At 44.5% G+C, this 21,313-nt stretch overlaps 1 protein-coding gene across 1 annotated transcript; it reads right to left on the bottom strand.

Annotated features, from left to right (window-relative positions):
• Positions 1-1,401: 1,401 nt before the first annotated feature.
• Positions 1,402-17,468, bottom strand: LOC122931765 (oocyte zinc finger protein XlCOF7.1-like; the record flags this gene model as incomplete). The annotated part of the gene is made up of 2 exons (XM_044285824.1): positions 17,460-17,468; positions 1,402-2,487 (listed from the first exon to the last, which is right to left on the bottom strand). Coding segments are annotated over exons 1-2 (1,095 nt in total), but the record flags the coding sequence as incomplete, so codon positions are not given.
• Positions 17,469-21,313: the final 3,845 nt, after the last annotated feature.

Here is a 21,313-nt window from a genome sequence, read left to right as displayed (position 1 = left end):
ATCACATCGTTCATTGTGCTCTAAAAATGACCTAACATCCTTATTCTGTGGCTCCATACAAACGCGGCGATACAAAATTGTACAGTTTTTTTTGTTTTACTATTTTTTTTTTTCTAAATTCCTTGATATATAACTTTTTTATATTTCGGTCTACAAAGCTGCATGAGGGCTATATTTTTATTGGTAAGATTTTTGTGCTATGTACAGCGTTCACTGTACAGGATTTATATTTTTTTAATAGTTCAGGCATTTTCAAACACTGTGATACATAATACCGTATGTTTATTTTTTATTGTTTATATATTTGTATATGTAAAATTTGGAAAGGGGGTGATTTAAACTTATATATTTTTTTGTTTTGTTATTTTTTTTTACTTTTATTTCACTTTTATTTTTTTTTTAAACCAACCCCTTAGGGGCCTAGTACATGGGATCTTTTGATCCCGTCTCCTATTCACCCTAATAGATCTCTATTAGGGCTCATGCACATGACCGTATGTATTTTAAGGTGCGCAAAAAAATGGATGCACAAAAATCACGGATTTTGCAGAACGGAACATCTGGTCCCTAATAAAACAGTCCTATCCTTGTTGGTAATGCGGACAATAATAGTACATGTTCTATTCTTTTGCGGAATGAACATACGGAAATGGAATGCACACAGAGTAACTTCCATTTTTTTTACAGACCCATTGAACTGAATGGTTCTGCATACGGTCCGCAAAAAAAACGGAACAGACACGGAAAGAAAATGCATTCATGTGCATGAAGGTGAATAGGATTTTTACTCTCTGCATTCTGAGCTGTGCCTCGTGCATAGCTCAGTATGCAGAACGCCATGGCAGGCCTGGATCTCTTCAGCAGTGTCCAGGCTGCCATGGAAACCGATTGGAAGGCAGAGGGTACTGGCACACACTGCAGTTCTGACATGCATTCAGGGTGCAGTTTTCAATTTAGCCCTTTTGTCTGTCTCGTTAACCCCTGCTGTTCTGCATAGTAAGAATGCTTTAAGTATTTTCAGCTAGCTACAATAAAAATCCTGAATGTATGTCAGAACTGCGCTGTGTCCCAGCACCCAGAGGAAGCAGCATCCCTCTGCATTCATTCACAGGTGCCGCGATCTGCGTTGATTGCAGCACCTGGGGGGTTAAATGACGAGTGCAAGACAATCTCCGTTCCCTGTCAGGTCAGATACATCCCCACTTACATTATGACGTACAGTTACATCATTATACTTGAAGGGGTTGAAAGCCCGGACAACCCCTTTAATTTACAGTCAAAGCATTTCCCACATTCTGTATATTAAATAGGCTTCTCTCTTGTGTGACTTCTCAGGTGTCTCACAAAACTTGATTTCTCACTAAAACACTTTCCACATTCAGTGCATGAAAATCCCTTCTCTCCTGTGTGAGTTTTCTGATGTCGAACAAGATGTGATTTCTCACTAAAACACTTCTCACATTCTGGACATGAAAATGGCTTCTCTACTGTGTGAGTTCTCAGATGTGTATCAAGATTTGATTTCCCATTAAAATATTTTCCACATTCATGACATGAAAATGGCTTCTCTCCAGTGTGAATTCTCTGATGTACCTCGAGAATTGATTTCTTACTAAAACACTTCTCACATTCGGGACATGAAAATGGCTTCTCTCCTGTGTGAATTCTTTGATGTTTAATAAGACTTGATTTATCAGTAAAACATTTCATACATTCAGGACATGAATATGGCTTCTCTCCTGTGTGAGTTCTCAGATGTATATCAAGATGTGATTTCCGATTAAAACACTTTTCACATTCAGGACATGGAAATGGCTTCTCTCCGGTGTGAATTTTCTGATGTTTCACAAGATCTGATTTTCCATTAAAATATTTCCCACATTCAGGGCATGAAAATGGCTTAACCCCAGTGTGAATTCTCTGATGTACCTCAAGAATTGATTTGTTACTAAAACATTTCCCACATTCCGGACATGGAAATGGCTGCTCTCCTGTGTGAATTCTCTGATGTTGCACAAGACTTGATTTATCACTAAAACATTTCCCACATTTTGGACATGGAAATGGCCGCTCTCCTGTGTGAATTCTTTGATGTTTCACAAGACTTAATTTATGACTAAAACATTTCCCACATTCTGAACATGAATATAGCTTCTCCCCAGTATGAGTTCTCAGGTGTACCTTAAGATAATGTTGACTCCTAAACCACTTACTACATTCTGAACATGAAAATGGCTTCTCTCCTGTGTGAGTTTTCTGATGTTCAACAAGATGTGATTTCCGACTAAAACATTTCTCACATTCTAAACATAAAAATGGCTTCTCCCCAGTGTGAGTTTTCTGATGTTCAACAAGATTTGATTTCTGACGAAAACACTTCCCACATTCTGAACATGAATATGGATTCTCTCCTGTGTGAATTCTCTGATGTTGCACAAGACTTGATTGATCACTAAAACATTTCCCACATTCTGAACATGAATATTGCTGCTCCCCAGTATGAGTTCTCAGGTGTATCTTAAGATAATGTTGATTCCTAAACCACTTCCCACATTCCGAACATGAAAATGGCTTCTCTCCTGTGTGAGTTTTCTGATGTTCAACAAGATTTGATTTCCGACTAAAACATTTCCCACATTTTAAACATGAAAATGGCTTCTCCCCTGTGTGAGTTTTCTGATGTTCAACAAGATTTGATTTCCGACTAAAACATTTCCCACATTCTAAACATGAATATGGCTTCTCTCCTATGTGAGTTTTCTGATTTTCAGCAACACTTGATAGCACATTAAAAGTTTTCTCTCTTTCAGAACATGAACGTTCATCTTTCTGAATTTCATTGTGCACAGAAAGATTAGCATTATTTTCAAAATCATTCCCATAATCAGAATTTGCAGACATCTCACCCAGATTATGCCCGGTTCTATTATTGCTAAGTTGTGATTGATTACCTTCTATTTCATAAGAAGGAGATTGAATTAGATGACCTTGGGAGCCTTTTATCCAGTCTTTACCTGAAGAAAGAAAAATTTTATAAGATAAAATGCTAATTTTTTCTCCTAATTACAAACAAACAGTTAAATTATAAAATGTAATTAACATGCAGATAAAAAATTCACCAATGTTATACTAACCGCATACTTAACCCCTTCAGGATCCTGCCATTTTTCACCTTAAGGACCAGGCAATTTTTTGCAAATCTGACCTATGTCACTTTATGTGGTGAGAACTTTAAAATGCTTTTACTTATCCAAACCATTCTGAGATTGTTTTCTCGTCACATATTGTACTTTATGACCGTGGTAAATTTGAGTCAAAATATTTCATTTATATTTATAAAAAAAGTACTAAATTCACCAAGAATTTGGAAAAATTCTCAATTTTCAAAATTTCTATTTCTCTGCCATTAAAATAGATAGCGATACCTCCTAAAATAGTTATTACTTTACATTTCCCATACGTCTACTTTATGTTTGGGTCATTTTGTAAATGGCATTTTCTTTTTTTTTTGGGGGGGGGGGGAGATGTTAGAAAGCTTAGAAGTTTAGAAGCAAATCTAAAAAGTTTTAAGAAAATTTCCAAAACCCAATTTTTAAGGACCAGTTCAGGTCTGAAGTCACTTTGTGGGGTTTACATGATGGAAACCACCCATAAATGGCCCTATTTTAGAAACTACACCCCTCAAGGTATTCAAAACTGATTTTACAAATTTTGTTAACCCTTTAGGTGTTCCACAAGAATTAAAGGAAAATGGAGATGAAATTCAAATTTTTTTCCTATTTTAATCCATTTTTTTCCAATAACAAAGCAAAGGTTAACAGCCAAACAAAACTCAATATTTATTACCCTACATAGAAACATAGAAACATAGAATGTGTCGGTAGATAAGAACCATTTGGCCCATCTAGTCAGCCCAATATACTGAATACTATGGATAGCCCCTGGCCCTATCTTATATGAAGGATCGCCTTATGCCTATCCCATGAATGCTTAAACTCCTTCACTGTATTTGCAGCTACCACTTCTGCAGGAAGGCTATTCCATGTATCCACTACTCTCTCAGTAAAGTAATACTTCCTGATATTACTTTTAAACCTTTGCCCCTCTAATTTAAAACAATGTCCTCTTGTAGCAGTTTTTCTTCTTTTAAATATTCTCTCCTCTTTTACCTTGTTGATTCCCTTTATGTATTTAAAAGTTTCTATCATATCCCCTCTGTCTCATCTTGCTTCCAAGCTATAAATGTTAAGGTCCTTTAATCTTTCCTGGTAAGTTTTATCCTTGTCATGGAACCATGAACCAGACGTACAACAAGAGATAAGTGGAAATAAGAAGGCTTTATTGAAAATCAAGCTGTAAGCAAAAGTCCAAACGGATGGCTAAACCGAAGCATGGTCTTGCGTAGCCAGAGGTCAGGAACCAGAAGGGTAGTCAGACGAAGCCAGGATCAGGAACCAGCGGGGTAGTCAGACGAGGCCAGGATCAGGAACCAGAAGCAGCAGCAGTCTTAGAAGCATGTGAACACAGGAGGACCAAGCAAGGAACTGAAGCCACAGACCTCCTATATATATGAGCTAGGCATCCAGCTCCTCCCAGTGGGAAGGAGAAGCCGCAGGGTGGGAGGCTACAAGAAACCCAGAAACCAAGATGGCCGCCAGCACATGTCAAACGAAGGAGAACAGCAAGAAGGTAAGACCATGACAGTACCTCCCCCTCAAGGGCCCCTCCTCCGCGGAGTAAGGAACGGTTTCTGAGGGAAGCGTGCGTGGAAGGCTCGGAGCAAAGCAGGAGCATGGACATCTGCGGAGGGAACCCAGGAACGCTCCTCTGGACCATAACCACGCCAATGGACCAAAAACTGCAACCGACCGCGGACCAGGCGTGAGTCCAGGATATTGCTCACCTCATATTCCTCACGATTGCCCACTTGGACCGGACGGGGCCGAGGAACCGAGGAAGTGAAACGATTACACACCAATGGCTTCAACAGGGAGACATGAAACACGTTGGAGATCCGCATGCCAGGAGGAAGCGCAAGGGCATAGGCTACCGGGTTTACCCTGCGAAGCACTCGGAAGGGACCAACAAAGCGAGGCGCCAGCTTGGGAGTGGGCACTCGAAGGTTGAGGTTGCGGGTGGACAACCATACACGGTCTCCGACCTGGTAGGAAGGAGCGGGCGCTCGTCTGCGATCAGCCTGGAGTCTCTGGCGCTGCGCAGAGACCTCAAGGGACCTCTGGATCTGTACCCAAGAAGCACGTAGGACGGAAAGGTGATCCTCCACAGCCGGAATATCCTGGGGAGAGAATACCTCCGGTAACACGGCAGGTTGGAACCCATAATTGGCCATGAAGGGAGACGTCCCAGAGGAAGAGTTCACCGCCGTGTTCCTGGCAAACTCAGCCCAAGGAAGGAGGTCAACCCAATTGTCTTGGTGATCGGAGACATAGCAACGAAGGAATTGCTCCAAGGCCTGATTGGACTGAGGGTGGTAGGCCGAGGAGAAAGAGAGATGAATCCCCAACTGGGAGCAAAAGGCGCGCCAGAACCTGGACACAAACTGACTCCCCCGATCCGACACAATCTCCTTGAGCAAACCGTGCAACCGGAAGACCTCCCTGGCGAAAATCGTGGCCAACTCTTGTGCAGAGGGTAACTTCTTGAGAGGAACACAGTGGCACATTTTGGAAAACCGATCCACAATCATGAGAATGACCATATGGCCTCGGGATGCAGGGAGGTCCACAATGAAATCCATCCCCAGGTGTGACCATGGGCGCTCCCCGGTGGCTATGGGTTGCAAAAGGCCCAACGGAAGGTGCCGAGGGGACTTACTCTGGGCACAAACGGAGCATGCCGCTACATATGCGGCGATGTCGGAACGTAGAGAAGGCCACCAGAACAGACGTGAAACAGCCCAGGACAGCTAATTCTTTCCAGGATGCCCCGCGGCCTTGGAGTTATGGTAGGTTCGCAACAACCGAGTGCGCAACTCCTCAGGCACAAAACATCTGCCGTTGGGTCTCCCAGAGGGAGCACCAGATTGAGCCGCCAAAATCTGCTCACCCAGGGGAGAGGTCAGGCTGGTGCGAATGGCGGCCAGGATCTGATTCGGAGGTATGACCGAAGTCGGAATCGACTCCTCCCCGGACAGCTCGGAGTACTGCCGTGATAAGGCATCCGCTCTGATGTTCTTGGAACCGGGTAGGTAGGAGACCACGTAATTAAAACGTGACAAGAACAGAGCCCATCTGGCCTGACGTGGTGTCAATCTCTTGGCCTCAGAAAGGTAGGTCAGATTCTTGTGGTCCGTCAGGATGAGAACCGGAACCACCGAACCCTCGAGCAAGTGCCTCCATTCTTTAAGGGCCTGCACGATGGCCAATAACTCCCTGTCACCAATCTGATAGTTGCACTCCGCGGAAGACAGTTTCCGGGAGTAAAACCCACAAGGAAGCAGAGGACCCTCTGGTGTTCTACGCTGAGACAGAAGGGCGCCTACTCCCGTCTCAGACGCGTCCACCTCGAGGACAAAGGGCAACCCAGGGTTGGGATGCGACAGAATCGGAGCCGACACAAAGGCGGACTTTAGAGCCTCAAAAGCTCGGATGGCCTCGAGCGGCCAGACCTGGAAATTACTGCCCTTCCTGGTCAGATCCGTGAGAGGCTTGGCTAGCATAGAAAAGTCCCTGATGAACTTCTGATAATAATTGGCGAAGCCCAAAAAGCGCTGCAGGGCACGGAGACCACTGGGCTGGGGCCACTGTAAGACAGCCGAAACCTTCTCAGGATCCATGGAGAACCCCTCAGCGGAAATGATGTAACCTAAGAAGGTTACCTTGGATCGGTGAAATTCGCATTTCTCAAGCTTACCGAACAGCCTGTTCTCTCGTAACCGTTGCAACACTCGTCTGACATCCATAATGTGGGCCTCCATGGATTCAGAATATACCAAGATGTCATCCAAATAGACCACCACACACTGCTGCAACAGGTCACGGAAAACATAGTTGATGAATTCCTGGAAGACTGCGGGCGCATTGCACAACCCAAAGGGCATAACCAAGGATTCATAATGACCGGTCCTGGTGTTAAACGCGGTCTTCCACTCATCGCCCGCCTTGATCCTTACCAGGTTATATGCCGCCCTCAGGTCGAGTTTGGTAAAGACCGTGGCCCCTTTGAGGCGATCGAACAGCTCGGAAATCAAGGGTATCGGGTAAGCGTTCTTGATCGTGATGCGATTGAGACCCCTGTAATCGATGCAAGGCCTCAACTCACCGCCCTTCTTTTTCACAAAGAAAAATCCAGCCCCTGCCGGGGACGAGGATTTGCGAATGTGTCCGCGTGAAAGCGCCTCCCTCACGTACTCCTCCATGGCCTCATTCTCCGCTACCGACAGTGGATAGACTTTGCCACGAGGAGGAACGGCACCAGATTGTAACTCTATGGCACAATCGTATGGGCGGTGCGGAGGTAGGGCAACCGCGCGCACCTTATCGAATACATCCCGGTACTCTTCGTATTCAGGAGGCAACAGAGAGTCCGAGGAAGTACACAGCAACTTGACAGGCCCATGGATGCAACTAGCCCCACACTGCGGTGACCACGAGAGGATCTCGGCCGATCTCCAATCGAAAGTCGGATTATGCTTCTGGAGCCAGGGGTACCCCAAGACCACCGAGTAGTGTGGAGACGAAATCACCTGGAGACAGACCGACTCTCTGTGAACGGCACCAATGGCTATCCCCACTGGAAGGGTCTCATGAGTCACGTGTGGCGGCAGAAGGGGTCTGCCGTCTATCGCCTCAAGAGCCAGTGGGGAACCTCGAGGCTGCAGAGGAATGGAATTGGCGGCAGCGAACACACTATCAATGAACAAACCACCAGCACCAGAGTCCACCAATGCCTGGGTCGTCACCGAGCCCCCGACCCAGGAGAGGACAACAGTGATCAGTGGTTTGTCAACACGGGAAACCGGGGACGAGGAGACTCCACCCAAGATCTGCCCCCGACAGGATCTCAGGTGCGAGCGTTTCCCGGACGGTTCGGACATGCCAACCGAAAATGCCCACCGAGACCACAGTACATGCATCGGCCCTCGCGTCTCCGGAGTACCCTCTCCCCCTCGGACAGGCGAGCAAACCCCAGCTGCATGGGTTCACCCCCAGACAAGTCATCCCCAGCAGGCGTGGGAGGAGAGGGAGGCACGGGTGGGACAGCAAACGTAGGCGCCAATCTGTTAGAAGGCCTCCGCAGGCACTCCTTAAAGGAAGGTCTCTCCCTGAGTCTGGTGTCAATCAAAATCAGGAAAGAAATAAGAGACTCGAGCTCCACTGGTAGGTCCTTAGCTGCAACCTCATCCTTCAAGGCATCCGAGAGACCATGAGAGAAAGCAGCGACCAGAGCCTCATTATTCCAGCCCACCTCTGCTGCCAGGGTACGAAACTCAATGGCGTATTCAGCTACGGATCGTGAACCCTGTCGGATGGACATAAGGAGCTTCGCAGCAGAGGCAGCACGAGCCGGCACATCGAATACCTTCCGAAGAGAAGCAACAAAACCGGAAAACTCGGCAACCACCGGATTGTTGTTCTCCCATAAAGGGCTGGCCCAGGCCAAGGCCTTGTCCGAGAGCAGCGAGATCAAGAAGCCCACCTTTGATCTCTCAGTAGGAAAGGCATGTGGCAGCAACTCGAAATAAATGCCCACCTGGTTAAGGAAACCTCGGCACTGAGTTGGCTCTCCCCCAAAGCGCTGTGGAAGGGGGGCAGAACCGGTCATACCCCGAGACACCGCAGGCGCAGCAACAGGTGTCGGGGTAGACTCTGGCGCAACAACCGGAGCGGCAGTAGGAGCGGGCCCAGGAGCGACAACCGACCCATCGGCAACGGAAGCGAAATGAGCCGTGCGTTCAAGCAGGGTTTGCAACGCCACAGCGAACCGACCCAACAGGTGATCCTGCTGATCAAGTCTGGCAATCAGCGTAGGTAGCGAGGATGGCCCTGTACCATCAGAATTCATGGCTTGGTCCTAATGTCATGGAACCATGAACCAGACGTACAACAAGAGATAAGTGGAAATAAGAAGGCTTTATTGAAAATCAAGCTGTAAGCAAAAGTCCAAACGGATGGCTAAACCGAAGCAGGGTCTTGCGTAGCCAGAGGTCAGGAACCAGAAGGGTAGTCAGACGAAGCCAGGATCAGGAACCAGCGGGGTAGTCAGACGAGGCCAGGATCAGGAACCAGAAGCAGCAGCAGTCTTAGAAGCATGTGAACACAGGAGGACCAAGCAAGGAACTGAAGCCACAGACCTCCTATATATATGAGCTAGGCATCCAGCTCCTCCCAGTGGGAAGGAGAAGCCGCAGGGTGGGAGGCTACAAGAAACCCAGAAACCAAGATGGCCGCCAGCACATGTCAAACGAAGGAGAACAGCAAGAAGGTAAGACCATGACAATCCTGCAATCCATGTACCAGTTTAGTAGCTCTTCTCTGAACTCTCTCCAAAGTATCAATATCCTTCTGGAGATACGGTCTCCAGTACTGAGCACAATACTCCAAATGAGGTCTCACTACTGCTCTGTAGAGCGGCATGAGCCCTCCCTCTTTCTACTGGTAATGCCTCTCCCTATACACCCAAGCATTCTGCTAGCATTTCCTGCTGCTCTATGACATTGTCTGCCTACCTTTAAGTCTTCTGAAATAATGATCCCTAAATCCCTTTCCTCAGATACTGAGGTTAGGACTGTATCACTGATTTTATATTCTGCTCTTGTATTTTTACGCCCCCAGGTGCATTATCTTGCACTTATCAACATTAAATTTTAGTTGCCAGATTTTTGACCATTCCTCTAGTTTTCCTAAATCCTTTTCCATTTGGTGTATCCCTCCAGGAACATCAACCCTGTTACAAATCTTTGTGTCATCAGCAAAAAGAGACACCTTACCATCGAGGCCTTCTGCAATTTCGCTGATAAAGATATTAAACAATATGGGTCCCAGAACAGATCCCTGAGGTACCCCACTGGTAACAAGACCTTGGTCTGAATATACTCCATTGACTACAACCCTCTGTTGCCTGTCCCTCAGCCACTGCCTAATCCATTCAACAATATGGGAGTCCAAGCCCAAAGACTGCAATTTATTGATAAGCCTTCTATGTGGGACAGTATCAAAAGCCTAGTCTAGATAAGCGATGTCTACTGCACCTCCTCCATCTATTATTTTAGTCACCCAATCAAAAAAATCAATAAGATTAGTTTGACATGATCTCCCTGAAGTAAACCCATGCTGTTTTTCATCTTTCAATCCATGGGATTTTAGATGTTCCACAATCCTCTCCTTAAGTATGGTTTCCATTAATTTCCCCACTATTGATGTCAGGCTTACTGGCCTATAGTTGCCTGATTCCTGCCTACTACCTTTCTTGTGAATGGGCACAACATTTGCTAATTTCCAATCTTCTTGGACGACTTCTGTTGCCAGTGATTGGTTAAATAAATCTGTTAATGGTTTTGCATTGGTTGTAAACTGCTGTACGGGCACACGGCAGGGCGCAGAAGAAAAGGAACATAAAAACATCAGCTCATTATGGACGCGGTCATATCGAAATGTGTAGTGTATTTAATTTTTTGAATTTTTAATCAATTCTAAGTGTCTGGATATAAGAAGAAATTATTATTATTTGCATTTTTTTTTGTCACCCAGACCCACTTGGTTCTTGAAGATCCAGTGGGTCTGATGCCTCTATAATATATACTATATAGTGTACTGCACTGTATTTTAACTTTACACCTAGCCTGATCAGGCTCCTGCCTTTAGCTGGAGCCTGATCAGGCTTAGGGTACTGTCACACTAGCGTTTTTGCTGGATCCATCAGGGTCCAGCAAAAACGCTTCTGTTACTGATAATCCAACCATCTGCATCCGTTATGAACGGATTCAGTTGTATTATATTTAACTTTTTTTTTTAACATTGCCAAAATTGATCTGTCATGAACTCCATTGAATAACAACCGATACGTTAATATCAATAGTTGAACATGTGTGTCACTAAACAGATAACCAAAAAATAATGATATTACACACATATAGTATGAACTCAATCTTTATTGTTTAGAAAGACTGCTCACTTGTTTCACTTTTTTTTTATCACTTTATCTTTAGTTTTGCGCTGTAATTATGAATGACCTCTTATGATTCAACATTCATTGATCTTTTAGTATTGTGATTTTCACAAGGTAACATTATGAATTGTTTAAGTTATGGATTTTGAACTTACATGACAGCTCCAGCCGGGCAAGCAAGGGGGGGATTTGCTCTGGTAGACAGGTTAGCGGACGCAGTATAGAGGCAAGGAACCAGGTTGTAAATCAAACTTCAGTGTTTTATTCACACTCAGAAAAACATAACAGTCTTGGTACTTGTTCATACATAGCAAAAACAAAACAATGATCACCTGGAATCCTTGGTGCCAGTTCACACCCGACTGAATACTCAGACACAGAACAGTTCACTGGAAGGCTTCCAGGCAGCCTGCATGCCTGTTTGCAGTCTTCCATCTTTAGCACAGAGAACTCCACAGCTTCACTGTCAGATCGAGGACAATCCACACCACCTGACAGTACTAGCTGCTTTTTTTATAAACCTCCCAAGACCCGTCCTGGAACGTAGGGAGTAGACACCCACCCAGCACTTTGGCTATTCCCAAGAAAGAGCCGACCAGGGTCAGCTTTACAGACGTACTAAACAGCTGAACTGCAATCTGCAATACTGACACTTCAGGAACCTTGGTGACACATATCGACCATCAATGACGGCCCCTTGTTCCTTCCTACAGCACGCAGTGTGTGAAACGTAAATACACAATTTCACCACAACGTAATGCGGTCCATACCGCTAAAAGGACTTTACCACATATAACTGCAGTGCTGAACACTGAAATAGGCCACTATACGCTTTCAGCAGAAAACTATTAAAGAGTGAAGTGCGTATATAGTTATCTTGTAGTACTTAAATACGCCCCTATACGCTATCACCAGAATCAAATGCAACAGTGTAGTGCGTATATATTTTTCTTGTTGCACTGATATACGCCCTTATACACTTTCACCAGAAAGTTTACACTTGTAAATCAGTTTCCAATCAATGTCCCTAGCACCTTCTGATGCCTCTCCCTGCACTAAGATGCTGTGAAATGATTCCTTCCTATCCTTTCCTTGCACTTATAAAAAAATTTCTGTCTTTTTTTTCCACTGTCTTTTTTCCACTTGTTGTCCCTAGTGCCTTCACACGTCTGTTCCTGCACTCTGAACGCTGGAAAAAGTCTGACTCTAAGATGGCCGCCGTACTTATAGGGCTGTTACATGACAGAGCTGGCTTGCTGCTGTTTGACTGCATGAAGGCATGTCAATCTGGGTGATCCCGCCTTCCAAGAGTTCCTTGCCCCATGTCCTCAGTCCTCACACGTGTAGCTGCCATTTTGGGAAAATTGTGATTCGTTACCACGAACCGCAGGGGGAAATTTTTATTCCTTGCGAATCAAATTTTTCCTGAAATTCTAAATCAATTCCACTTCATCAGTTTCGATTAGCTCATCTCTAATTATTATACAGAAATATTACTTTACTATAAATACATCAAACATTTCATTTTTTATAATGGCTTGTCTTGTCTACAGGGCAATCATCAGTCTAGAATAAAATGGCCACAATTCTAGCAGGATGGGTTATCTCTGAACATGGATCTACAGACCTGCCTCAGCCTCCTCTCTGCTCTATTGTCAGTGATCACCATCCTCCATACAACTGGTGAGATCTTAGCTGAGTCTCTGTAGGAACGGAGCTCATGAAGAAACAGGACAGGGGCACACAGACTGCCTGTCATGTTCTAGAGAGTGTCATAGGGACTCCTAGAACATCTCTCAGTCATAACACACCAAACCAAGCAGACAGACAATGCAATGTCCAAAATGAATACTTTATTAACAGAGATTAGGACATGACAGTAAGCTGGACCAGCAGGTAAGGGTAAAGCTTCAGGTAATACCACTAAACCAAGTGCACCGGTTTGACTTGGGTCCAAACCCAGACGGCGAAAACATAGTGAGCCCCGTTCTTCACAAAAACCCTGATGGTGGGTATGAACTTAGCCGAGGGCTCACTGGTCACTCCTACAGGATAGTCTTGGTGCACTTGGCCACTTACAAGCAGAGACAGATGTTGGTGCAAGCACCAGCAGTCCAGACGGACATGGAATGGACTGGAACCCAGGCACACAAACTGGAACCCAAACTATCTCAGGACACTGTTTACACAAGACATAACAGGAACTAGAAAACAAGACAGATGCCTGTAACCTATGTGGAACGAATGCATTGTGGTCATAGGCAGAGCTGCACACATAGACTATATTTCCTTACCCTGGAGAACCCAGGAGCCCTTTCCATGAATGAAAAGAACCAGACTAGTAGCTGCCTGTTCCCCATGCGGAATTAGTCCATTGGCTAACAGACAGAGCTGCACACAAGACATGGAACCGGACAAGGTGAACCTGATGTCTCAGTAGGTGATCAAACAGACAGGGCAGATAGAAGAACCCCAAGTCAGATGCATAGCTCCTGCACCCAGCATAGCTGGAGACAGACTGACCTCCTGGCCCACAACTAACAGGAATATATAGCACCTAGTAATCACACCCAGACCAAGAAGAACCAGACAACAGGGAGGGGAGAAAGAACAGTATACACACAGACTGCCGTACCTACCCATGGGAACCAGCCTACACGGTATCCAACCAATGTGAGGAAACATGGCAACCCATGTCACAGTGAGCCACACCATGACACTACCATTATAAATAATGAGAGGAATCTAGTAATTCGGGAACAGGCTAATCTGGATGGACAGATGTCTTTTTCCATCCTTATCAACTATATTACTATATTTTTATGTTACTAATGCAGTTATAATAAAGTAATATTTCAGTATTCTCAATAGTTTTATTTAATTAATTGTGGGAGATGAGGAGTTACAGATTGGTACATGGATCCCAACAGCCCCTAGAGACTGGCACATGGACCCAGGTGGAGAAGTGAGGCTTTGACACATATTTCTTATGGTAAAATCACTAGAATCTGTTTTCTGATTTACATTGTTTCTGTACGGCATTTTATACACATTTTTATATCAGATTGGTCTAGTGCCTGGAATATGATAGAAAATAAATGAATTATTAATAATAATAATTAATAATAATCACCATGAAGCTCTTTTAACCATTTGCTTTTCTCCTCATTTTAATATAGTTCCAAACTAGAAGATTGTCCTCCAGTCGCTCATGTTCTTAATAATGAATTTATTGAAGTCATAAAGACACAAAAAAGCCTTAAAAAGACATTCTGGGCGGCTTTATGACACTTCTAAGCGTGTGTGTAATAGATGACTTTGGGGCGATATTTACTATATACTGTACTGACTGCTTTCTGTATAGAGACCTTTATTATATTACTATGTACAGATATCTATAGAGGTGCTGGAAATAAAAGTGTCTACGGCGAAAATCAGACACCAATTAAAGATTCCCCCTGTCAGTAATCTTCTTTCCTCCTATTATTGATGCTTTGGAGCGGTCCAGTGATGGCAGTCAGGATCGGTAATTGTCCGTGTTCCCGGCACAGTTACAGGTATGTACTATCACATGTATGGACACTGCGTGTACAATCACTTACACACTACTGTGCGGACAATCACCAGTCACTGCTGCCATCACTGAACCTCCAGGAAAGAGTTATTCCCATTGTAAGAATGTCCTCCCTCTTACTGGGTCTGATTCTAAGGTTCAGGGCAAGAAATGAAATTCAAGAAGAAGTGTAGAAAATGTGTATTGTGAACTGTGGAAAATCAGTGTCCAGTTATGGGAGATATATGGAGATCTACATGGAGACATTACAGACAGAGACACATTGTCCTTATACACAGCACAGATTACAATATCTTATAATTCCATCCGCTTACAGTCAGTTCAGTGACACTTACCAGACATGGACCCTCCACACACTCAGGACTTGATCTCCAGTCAGTGTCTTCTCCTCAGCAAGTCAGTGATCCAAGTAAATTCCCTTGGTGAATTCCAGCTTTCTGAGCCATGCTTGGGTCTTTATACCCCTTTGGTGGCTATAGTTATCTGCTCCTCCTCTTCCCCCAGGAGACGCCCAGTCCCACCCTTATAATCAGTGAAACCTTTTATCATAGATCTGTTTTTGCTCATTACCATATACAATGGAAGAATAATGGTGCCACCTCCTCATCAAACAGTTTAGCATTTTCTGGCCTCCTGAGATGGTCCTTCATTTACACATTGTATTTGAGGGTAGAGACCTATTGTTCACACTCCTATTTAGCATCTGTAAGAGATTCCTGGGATACTCTGATACCTTTTCATATGAGAATCAGTGTAAACAATGAGCATTTTACATCCTGATGAGATACTTTCCATCCAGACCTATAACCACTGGACTGTCCTTCTATAATTCACATGTATGAAAGTCACCACTTAAGGCCTCTTTTACACTACAGTATGTCAATTTCAGTGTTTTGCAGTCCGTTTTTCACGGATCCGTTGTTTGTTTTTTTGCTTCCGTTGTGTTTCTGTTTCCGTTCCGTTGTCCCGTTTTTCCGTTTTTTCCGTATGGCATATACAGTATACAGTAATTACATAGAAAAAATTGGGCTGGGCATAACATTTTCAATAGATGGTTCAGAAAAAAACGGAACGGAAACGGAAGACATACGGATGCATTTCCGTATGTGTTCAGTTTTTTTTGCGGACCCATTGACTTGAATGGAGCCATGGACCGTGATTTGCGGGCAATAATAGGACATGTTCTATCTTTCAAAGGAATGGAAAAACGGAAATACGGAAACGGAATGCATACGGAAGACACTCCGTTTTCTTTGCAGAACCATTGAAATGAATGGTTCCGTATATGGACCGTATACGGAACGCAAAAAACGGACCGCAAAACGGAAAAAAAAAACGGTAGTGTGAAAGAGGCCTGAGGATGAGCAAAGGTTCTATTCTTCACGGTATTATGTGGATCCGGGACCTATTGAAGTTAATGTCCACACTGTGCACAAGACCGGTATAAATATTTTGTGGATCGGAGGTTTGCAGACCGAAAATCCGACATGGTCGTGTGCATGGGGCCTTTTTTCTTTGTTACTGCCATTATTGTTAATTAAGTGGCATTTGGACAACTTTAGAAAAAATGTAGCATACTGAAGCTTTTGGCATTTTTTCTGATGTTTTGACATCTCCTTTTCTATTGGGGAAGAGCGCCAGGAAAAGAACACGTGTAATACTTCTGTTGTGGCCGTTAGTCTTACAGAGCTGATGTTGACGGCTGGTTCTAATGATCGGCTTTTCATATCACATTCCCAGAAAACTGCTTTAGGCTACATGCACATGCCTGTATGTGATTTGCGGTCCGCAAAAACAAGATGATATCTGTATGGCATCTGTTTTTTTGTGGATCCAATGTAACAATGCCTATCCTTGTCCGCAAAATGGACAAGAATAGGACATGTTCTATATATTTTGCGGGGATAGGGAACGGACATACGGATTCAGATAGCACGTGGTGTGCTGTCCACATTTTTTGCAGACCCTTTAAAATGAACGGGTCCGCATCTTGTCCGCAAAAAAAATTGAATGGACATGGAAACAAAATACATTTGTGTACATGAGGCCTTAAATTGTAACCACGATCAGTGGTCATTACCGCTTAAGGACAATGCCTGTTTTGACCTTCAGGACGCAGCTGCATTTGTCAAATCTGATACAAGTCACTTTATGTGGTTGCTAAATATGACGTGATAATGTATTCATTTTGAGGGGCCGAGGTCTCACCATGTAGGAAAAGTCATTGGAGCGTTACCATACATGGAACTGGTGTTAAGTTTTAGGAAAGTGGAACCAAGGTGAAAGTGTATCGGATCGGACTTGGGAGGATGGAAACAGGAGAACTTAAGGATGAAGTAGTGACGGAGCCGAGGGATTCAAGGATGGAACGACAAGACATTAACATCTAAGCTGTGAGCACAATTCTCAACTCTATTGATTTTTCCAATAAATTCTGCTACAAACTTCCATAAGATGAATCTTCTACAAAAACTATGGAATACTTTTATGAGAAAGCGGAGTCCTCCTGCTGTATGTGATATGAAGAGAAATTATGGAACTTGATGAATATTTTACAGTAGTAATTAGAGATGAGCGAACTTCTTAAAAATTCGATTCAGCTACTTCTCTGAATTTTACAAAATAATTTTCTTTGTAATTGCGCCCCCCTGTCATTAAACCCCTCAGATGTTGCATTTATTGCTGATCGCGGCATCTGAGAGGAATATTCAGTCCTTTCAGGGGTCGATGGGTTAAAAAAATAATTAATTGTACTTACCTTAATCATTTGATCATGAAGAGACTGCAGCGGCCATCTTGCTTGAAGATCCAGACCAAAATCTCGCGCATTTCATGATGAGATTGTGTGTGGAATCTTCAAGCAAGATGACCGCGGCAGCCTCTTCACCCACAAATGGATGAGGAGAGTAGGATTTTTTTAAATTTTTAATGCCATTTAAAGGGAAAATGTATTAGTTATCACTAGAGATAAGTGAAGTTTTCAAAAATTCGATTTGACTGGCTCGCTGAATTTTAAAAAAAGATTCGGTTCGATCTGAATTTATTTGCATTAAAAAACGTTCATTTCCGGGCTGCAGAGAGCCTTGTTAGGCTACTTTCACACTAGCGTTCGCTGGTCCGCTCGTGAGCTCCGTTTGAAGGGGCTCACGAGCGGACCCGAACGCAGCCGTCCAGCCCTGATGCAGTCTGAATGGATGCGGATCCGCTCAGACTGCATCAGTCTGGCGGCGTTCAGCCTCCGCTCCGCTCGCCTCCGCACGGACAGGCGGACAGCTGAACGCTGCTTGCAGCGTTCGGGTGTCCGCCTGGCCGTGTGGAGGCGTGCGGATCCGTGCGGATCCGTCCAGACTTACAATGCAAGTCAATGGGGACGGATCCGTTTGAAGATGCCACAATGTGGCTCAATCTTCAAGCGGATCCGTCCCCCATTGACTTTACATTGAAAGTCTGGACGGATCCGTCCGAGGCTATTTTCACACTTAGCTTTTTTTTTGCCATTTTAATGCAGACGGATCCGTTCTGAACGGAGCCTCCGCCTGCATTATTATGAACGGATCCGCCCGAACGCTAGTGTGAAAGTAGCCTTAGTGGGGTAGAACTCTGTGCCTTGCAGCAACACGCATAGGGAGTCTGTTGTGGTAGTGAAATAAAACTGTGAGTCAGTATGACATGCAGATGACTTCACTTATTTGGGCAGTCACGGGGCCAAAACTGACCAAATAACTCAAGTATCAACTCAGCCTTATAGGTCGATGTCAGCATCAAGAAGAAGCCACTCCCTTTACACCGTCGTCAGCTGATTCCACATAGATATCTACAGAACCTGTTCTATTAGACGCTTATACAAGTAGAGCCCCCTGACAGAGTGGAGAGGGTGTCAGCAGTTAGTTTTGTTTCCCCATCGCCAGCCGGGGAAAAAAAAAACTGGGGGAGGAGACTAGCTGAGGCCTAGGAAGGGATAGGATGATGGTGGTAGTGGTGGTGGAGATGATGGTGGTTGTGAATCACCGGGAGGTTAGCACTGCAGGAGTTATAGGCTGTCAGTTTAAAAAAAACATCTGAAGTGAACAGGACGTAGCAGAGGAAGTAGGTCCGTGCTGGAAGAGCTAAACGTGGTGCTCATGCGGTTTATGTGCTTCAGAGAAGTCCCCTTAGGGTCCAGTAAGCAATACCGCAGGTAGATGCGGGCTGGTGTGAATTAGTTTGCATTTTTGTGCAGGGTTAGTGCATAGTGCACTCACCTGTATTGGTGCGCCGCTCTTATGGACGGGAAACGCCACGCCCGCAGCACACACACACACGCTCCACTGTTCCCAACTTCCAGACAGTTCCTGCCAGTGCAGCTGCAGCGCACGCTGACAAGGACATTGTCACGTAAGCGTGCAGTGTGTGAAATGTGCTGCAGGGCCCTGCATCCTTAAAATGAACATGACTGAGCGGACCATAACAACCAAAAAGGAGGACTTCTGTCCGTCCTGGCCTTGCGCTGGACGGAGGACCAGGAGTCTAAAAATAGGACTGCCCGACATAAAACCGGACGTCTGGTCACCCTAGACATCAATCTGCAGAGGAAGCCCAAAGAGCTGTCGGTGTTACTTCTGACAATGCAGAATTTTTCCAAACTGAACTGTTTCCTAATAAAAAAAACTCCTGGAAAACAACATCCGAATCCTCACAATCATGCTCCATACACAACTGCAAGTAAATTCAGAAGCACCTGAAGCTTTCCGAGCCTTGATTCGAAAGGCAACTGTCCAACCTCAATCAAAAAGGCATCGATGGATGAATTTACCATATTTTTCGCCCCATAAGACGCACTTTCCCCAGCCCCAAAGTGAGGGAAAATGTCCCTGTGTCTTATGGGGTGAATACTAATCAGCACTTCCATTATGGAAGCGCTCATTAGTACCGGAGGACCAGGAAGCGGTAAAGGCTCTGAACTCATCGCTTTCTGGTCCTCAGCTGTGCAGTGGCTGCGCACAGCATTAGGGTGCTCTGTGACCTCACGCTGTGTGCGCTAATTTACAGCACAAACTCCTATAAATGCACAACACGCCAGCGGTGATGTTCATACAAAATATTTTATTAAACATATATGCAAAAAATAGAATACATAATAAAACCCAGAAGGGAAGTACAGACAAGTGTGGATGAACAATACCCCCTATGGCCAGTATATGTATCAGTGCATACTTGTAACAAATTGCCACTGTCCATGTGGTGCATCGTAAACCCCAGCAAACATGCTGCAGATAATGATGAATCAAATCTGAGAATAATAATAGATATATCGAAAATTATGTCAGTCAACATACCAATATATCAACAAACTCCAAATAGAGTCACCACAGTGACAATATAGTCATATCCCAGATGGGAAATACCACACTGGGAGGCTGAGGAGACCCTGGAGCATAGATGGTATGCAGCACAACTGGGGCACCGGTGATCACATAAGCAGCATCAAAGGCATAAAAAGTACATAGCAATGAAATAACCAACCTGGATAGGGGGGAAAACCCGACGACCGTTTCGCTCTCTGGCTTTTTCACAGGTGCCCCATGATGATGGATCATGTGACGGACCATGTGATGAGCATAGTGACGTCATCAAAGGTCCTATTCCTCAAAGAAGAAGACAGAAGAGATGCCGGCTGCGCGAACAAGTGGATTAAGGTGAGTTAAATTATTTATTTTATTTTTTTAACCCCTCCAGCACTATTGTACTATGCATTCTGTATTCAGAATGCTATTATTTTCCTTTATAACCATGTTATAAGGGAAAATAATAAATATCGGGTCCCCATACCGATTGTCTCCTAGCAACCGTGCGTGAAAATCGCACCGCATCCGCACTTGCTTGCGGATGCTTGCGATTTTCACGCAGCCCCATTCACTTCTATGGGGCCTAGGTTGCGTGAAAAACGCACATTATGGAACATGCTGCGATTTTCACATAACACAAAAGTGATGCGTGAAAATCACCGCTCATGTGCACAGCCCAATAGAAATGAATGGGTCCGGATTCAGTGCGGGTGCAATGCGTTCACCTCACACATTGCACCCGCGCGGAAATATCGCCCGTGTGAGAGGCCTAAAGGGTTAACGACGTTTGTAAAATCACTTTTATGGAGTTTCTACTCTAGGGGTGCATCAGGGGGGCTTCAAATGGGACATTTTTGTAAAAAAAAACAGTCCAGCAAAACCTGCCTTCCAAAAACCGTATGGCATTCCTTTCCTTCTGCGCCCTGCCGTGTGCCCGTACAGCAGTTTACGACCACATATGGGGTGTTTCTGTAAACTACAGAATCAGGGCCATAAATGTTGAGTTTTGTTTGACTGTTAACCCTTGCTTTGTAACTGGAAAAAAAATATTAAAATTAAAATTCTGCCAAAAAAGTGAAATTTTGAAATTGTATCTCTATTTTCTATTAATTCTTGTGGAACACCTAAAGGGTTAACAGCATTTGTAAAATCAGTTTTGAATACCTTCAGAGTTGTAGTTTCTTAGATGGGGTCACTTTTATGGAGTTTCTACTCTAGGGGTGCATCAGGGGGCTTCAAATGGGACATGGTGTCAAAGAAACCAGTCCAGCAAAATCTGCCTTCCAAA

The sequence above is a fragment of the Bufo gargarizans genome, chromosome 3 (assembly GCF_014858855.1).
Source record: "Bufo gargarizans isolate SCDJY-AF-19 chromosome 3, ASM1485885v1, whole genome shotgun sequence".
NCBI classification, from domain to species: domain Eukaryota; kingdom Metazoa; phylum Chordata; class Amphibia; order Anura; family Bufonidae; genus Bufo; species Bufo gargarizans.
Note: the sequence above shows the minus strand (reverse complement) of the source record. Positions and strands in the feature narration are given on the sequence as shown.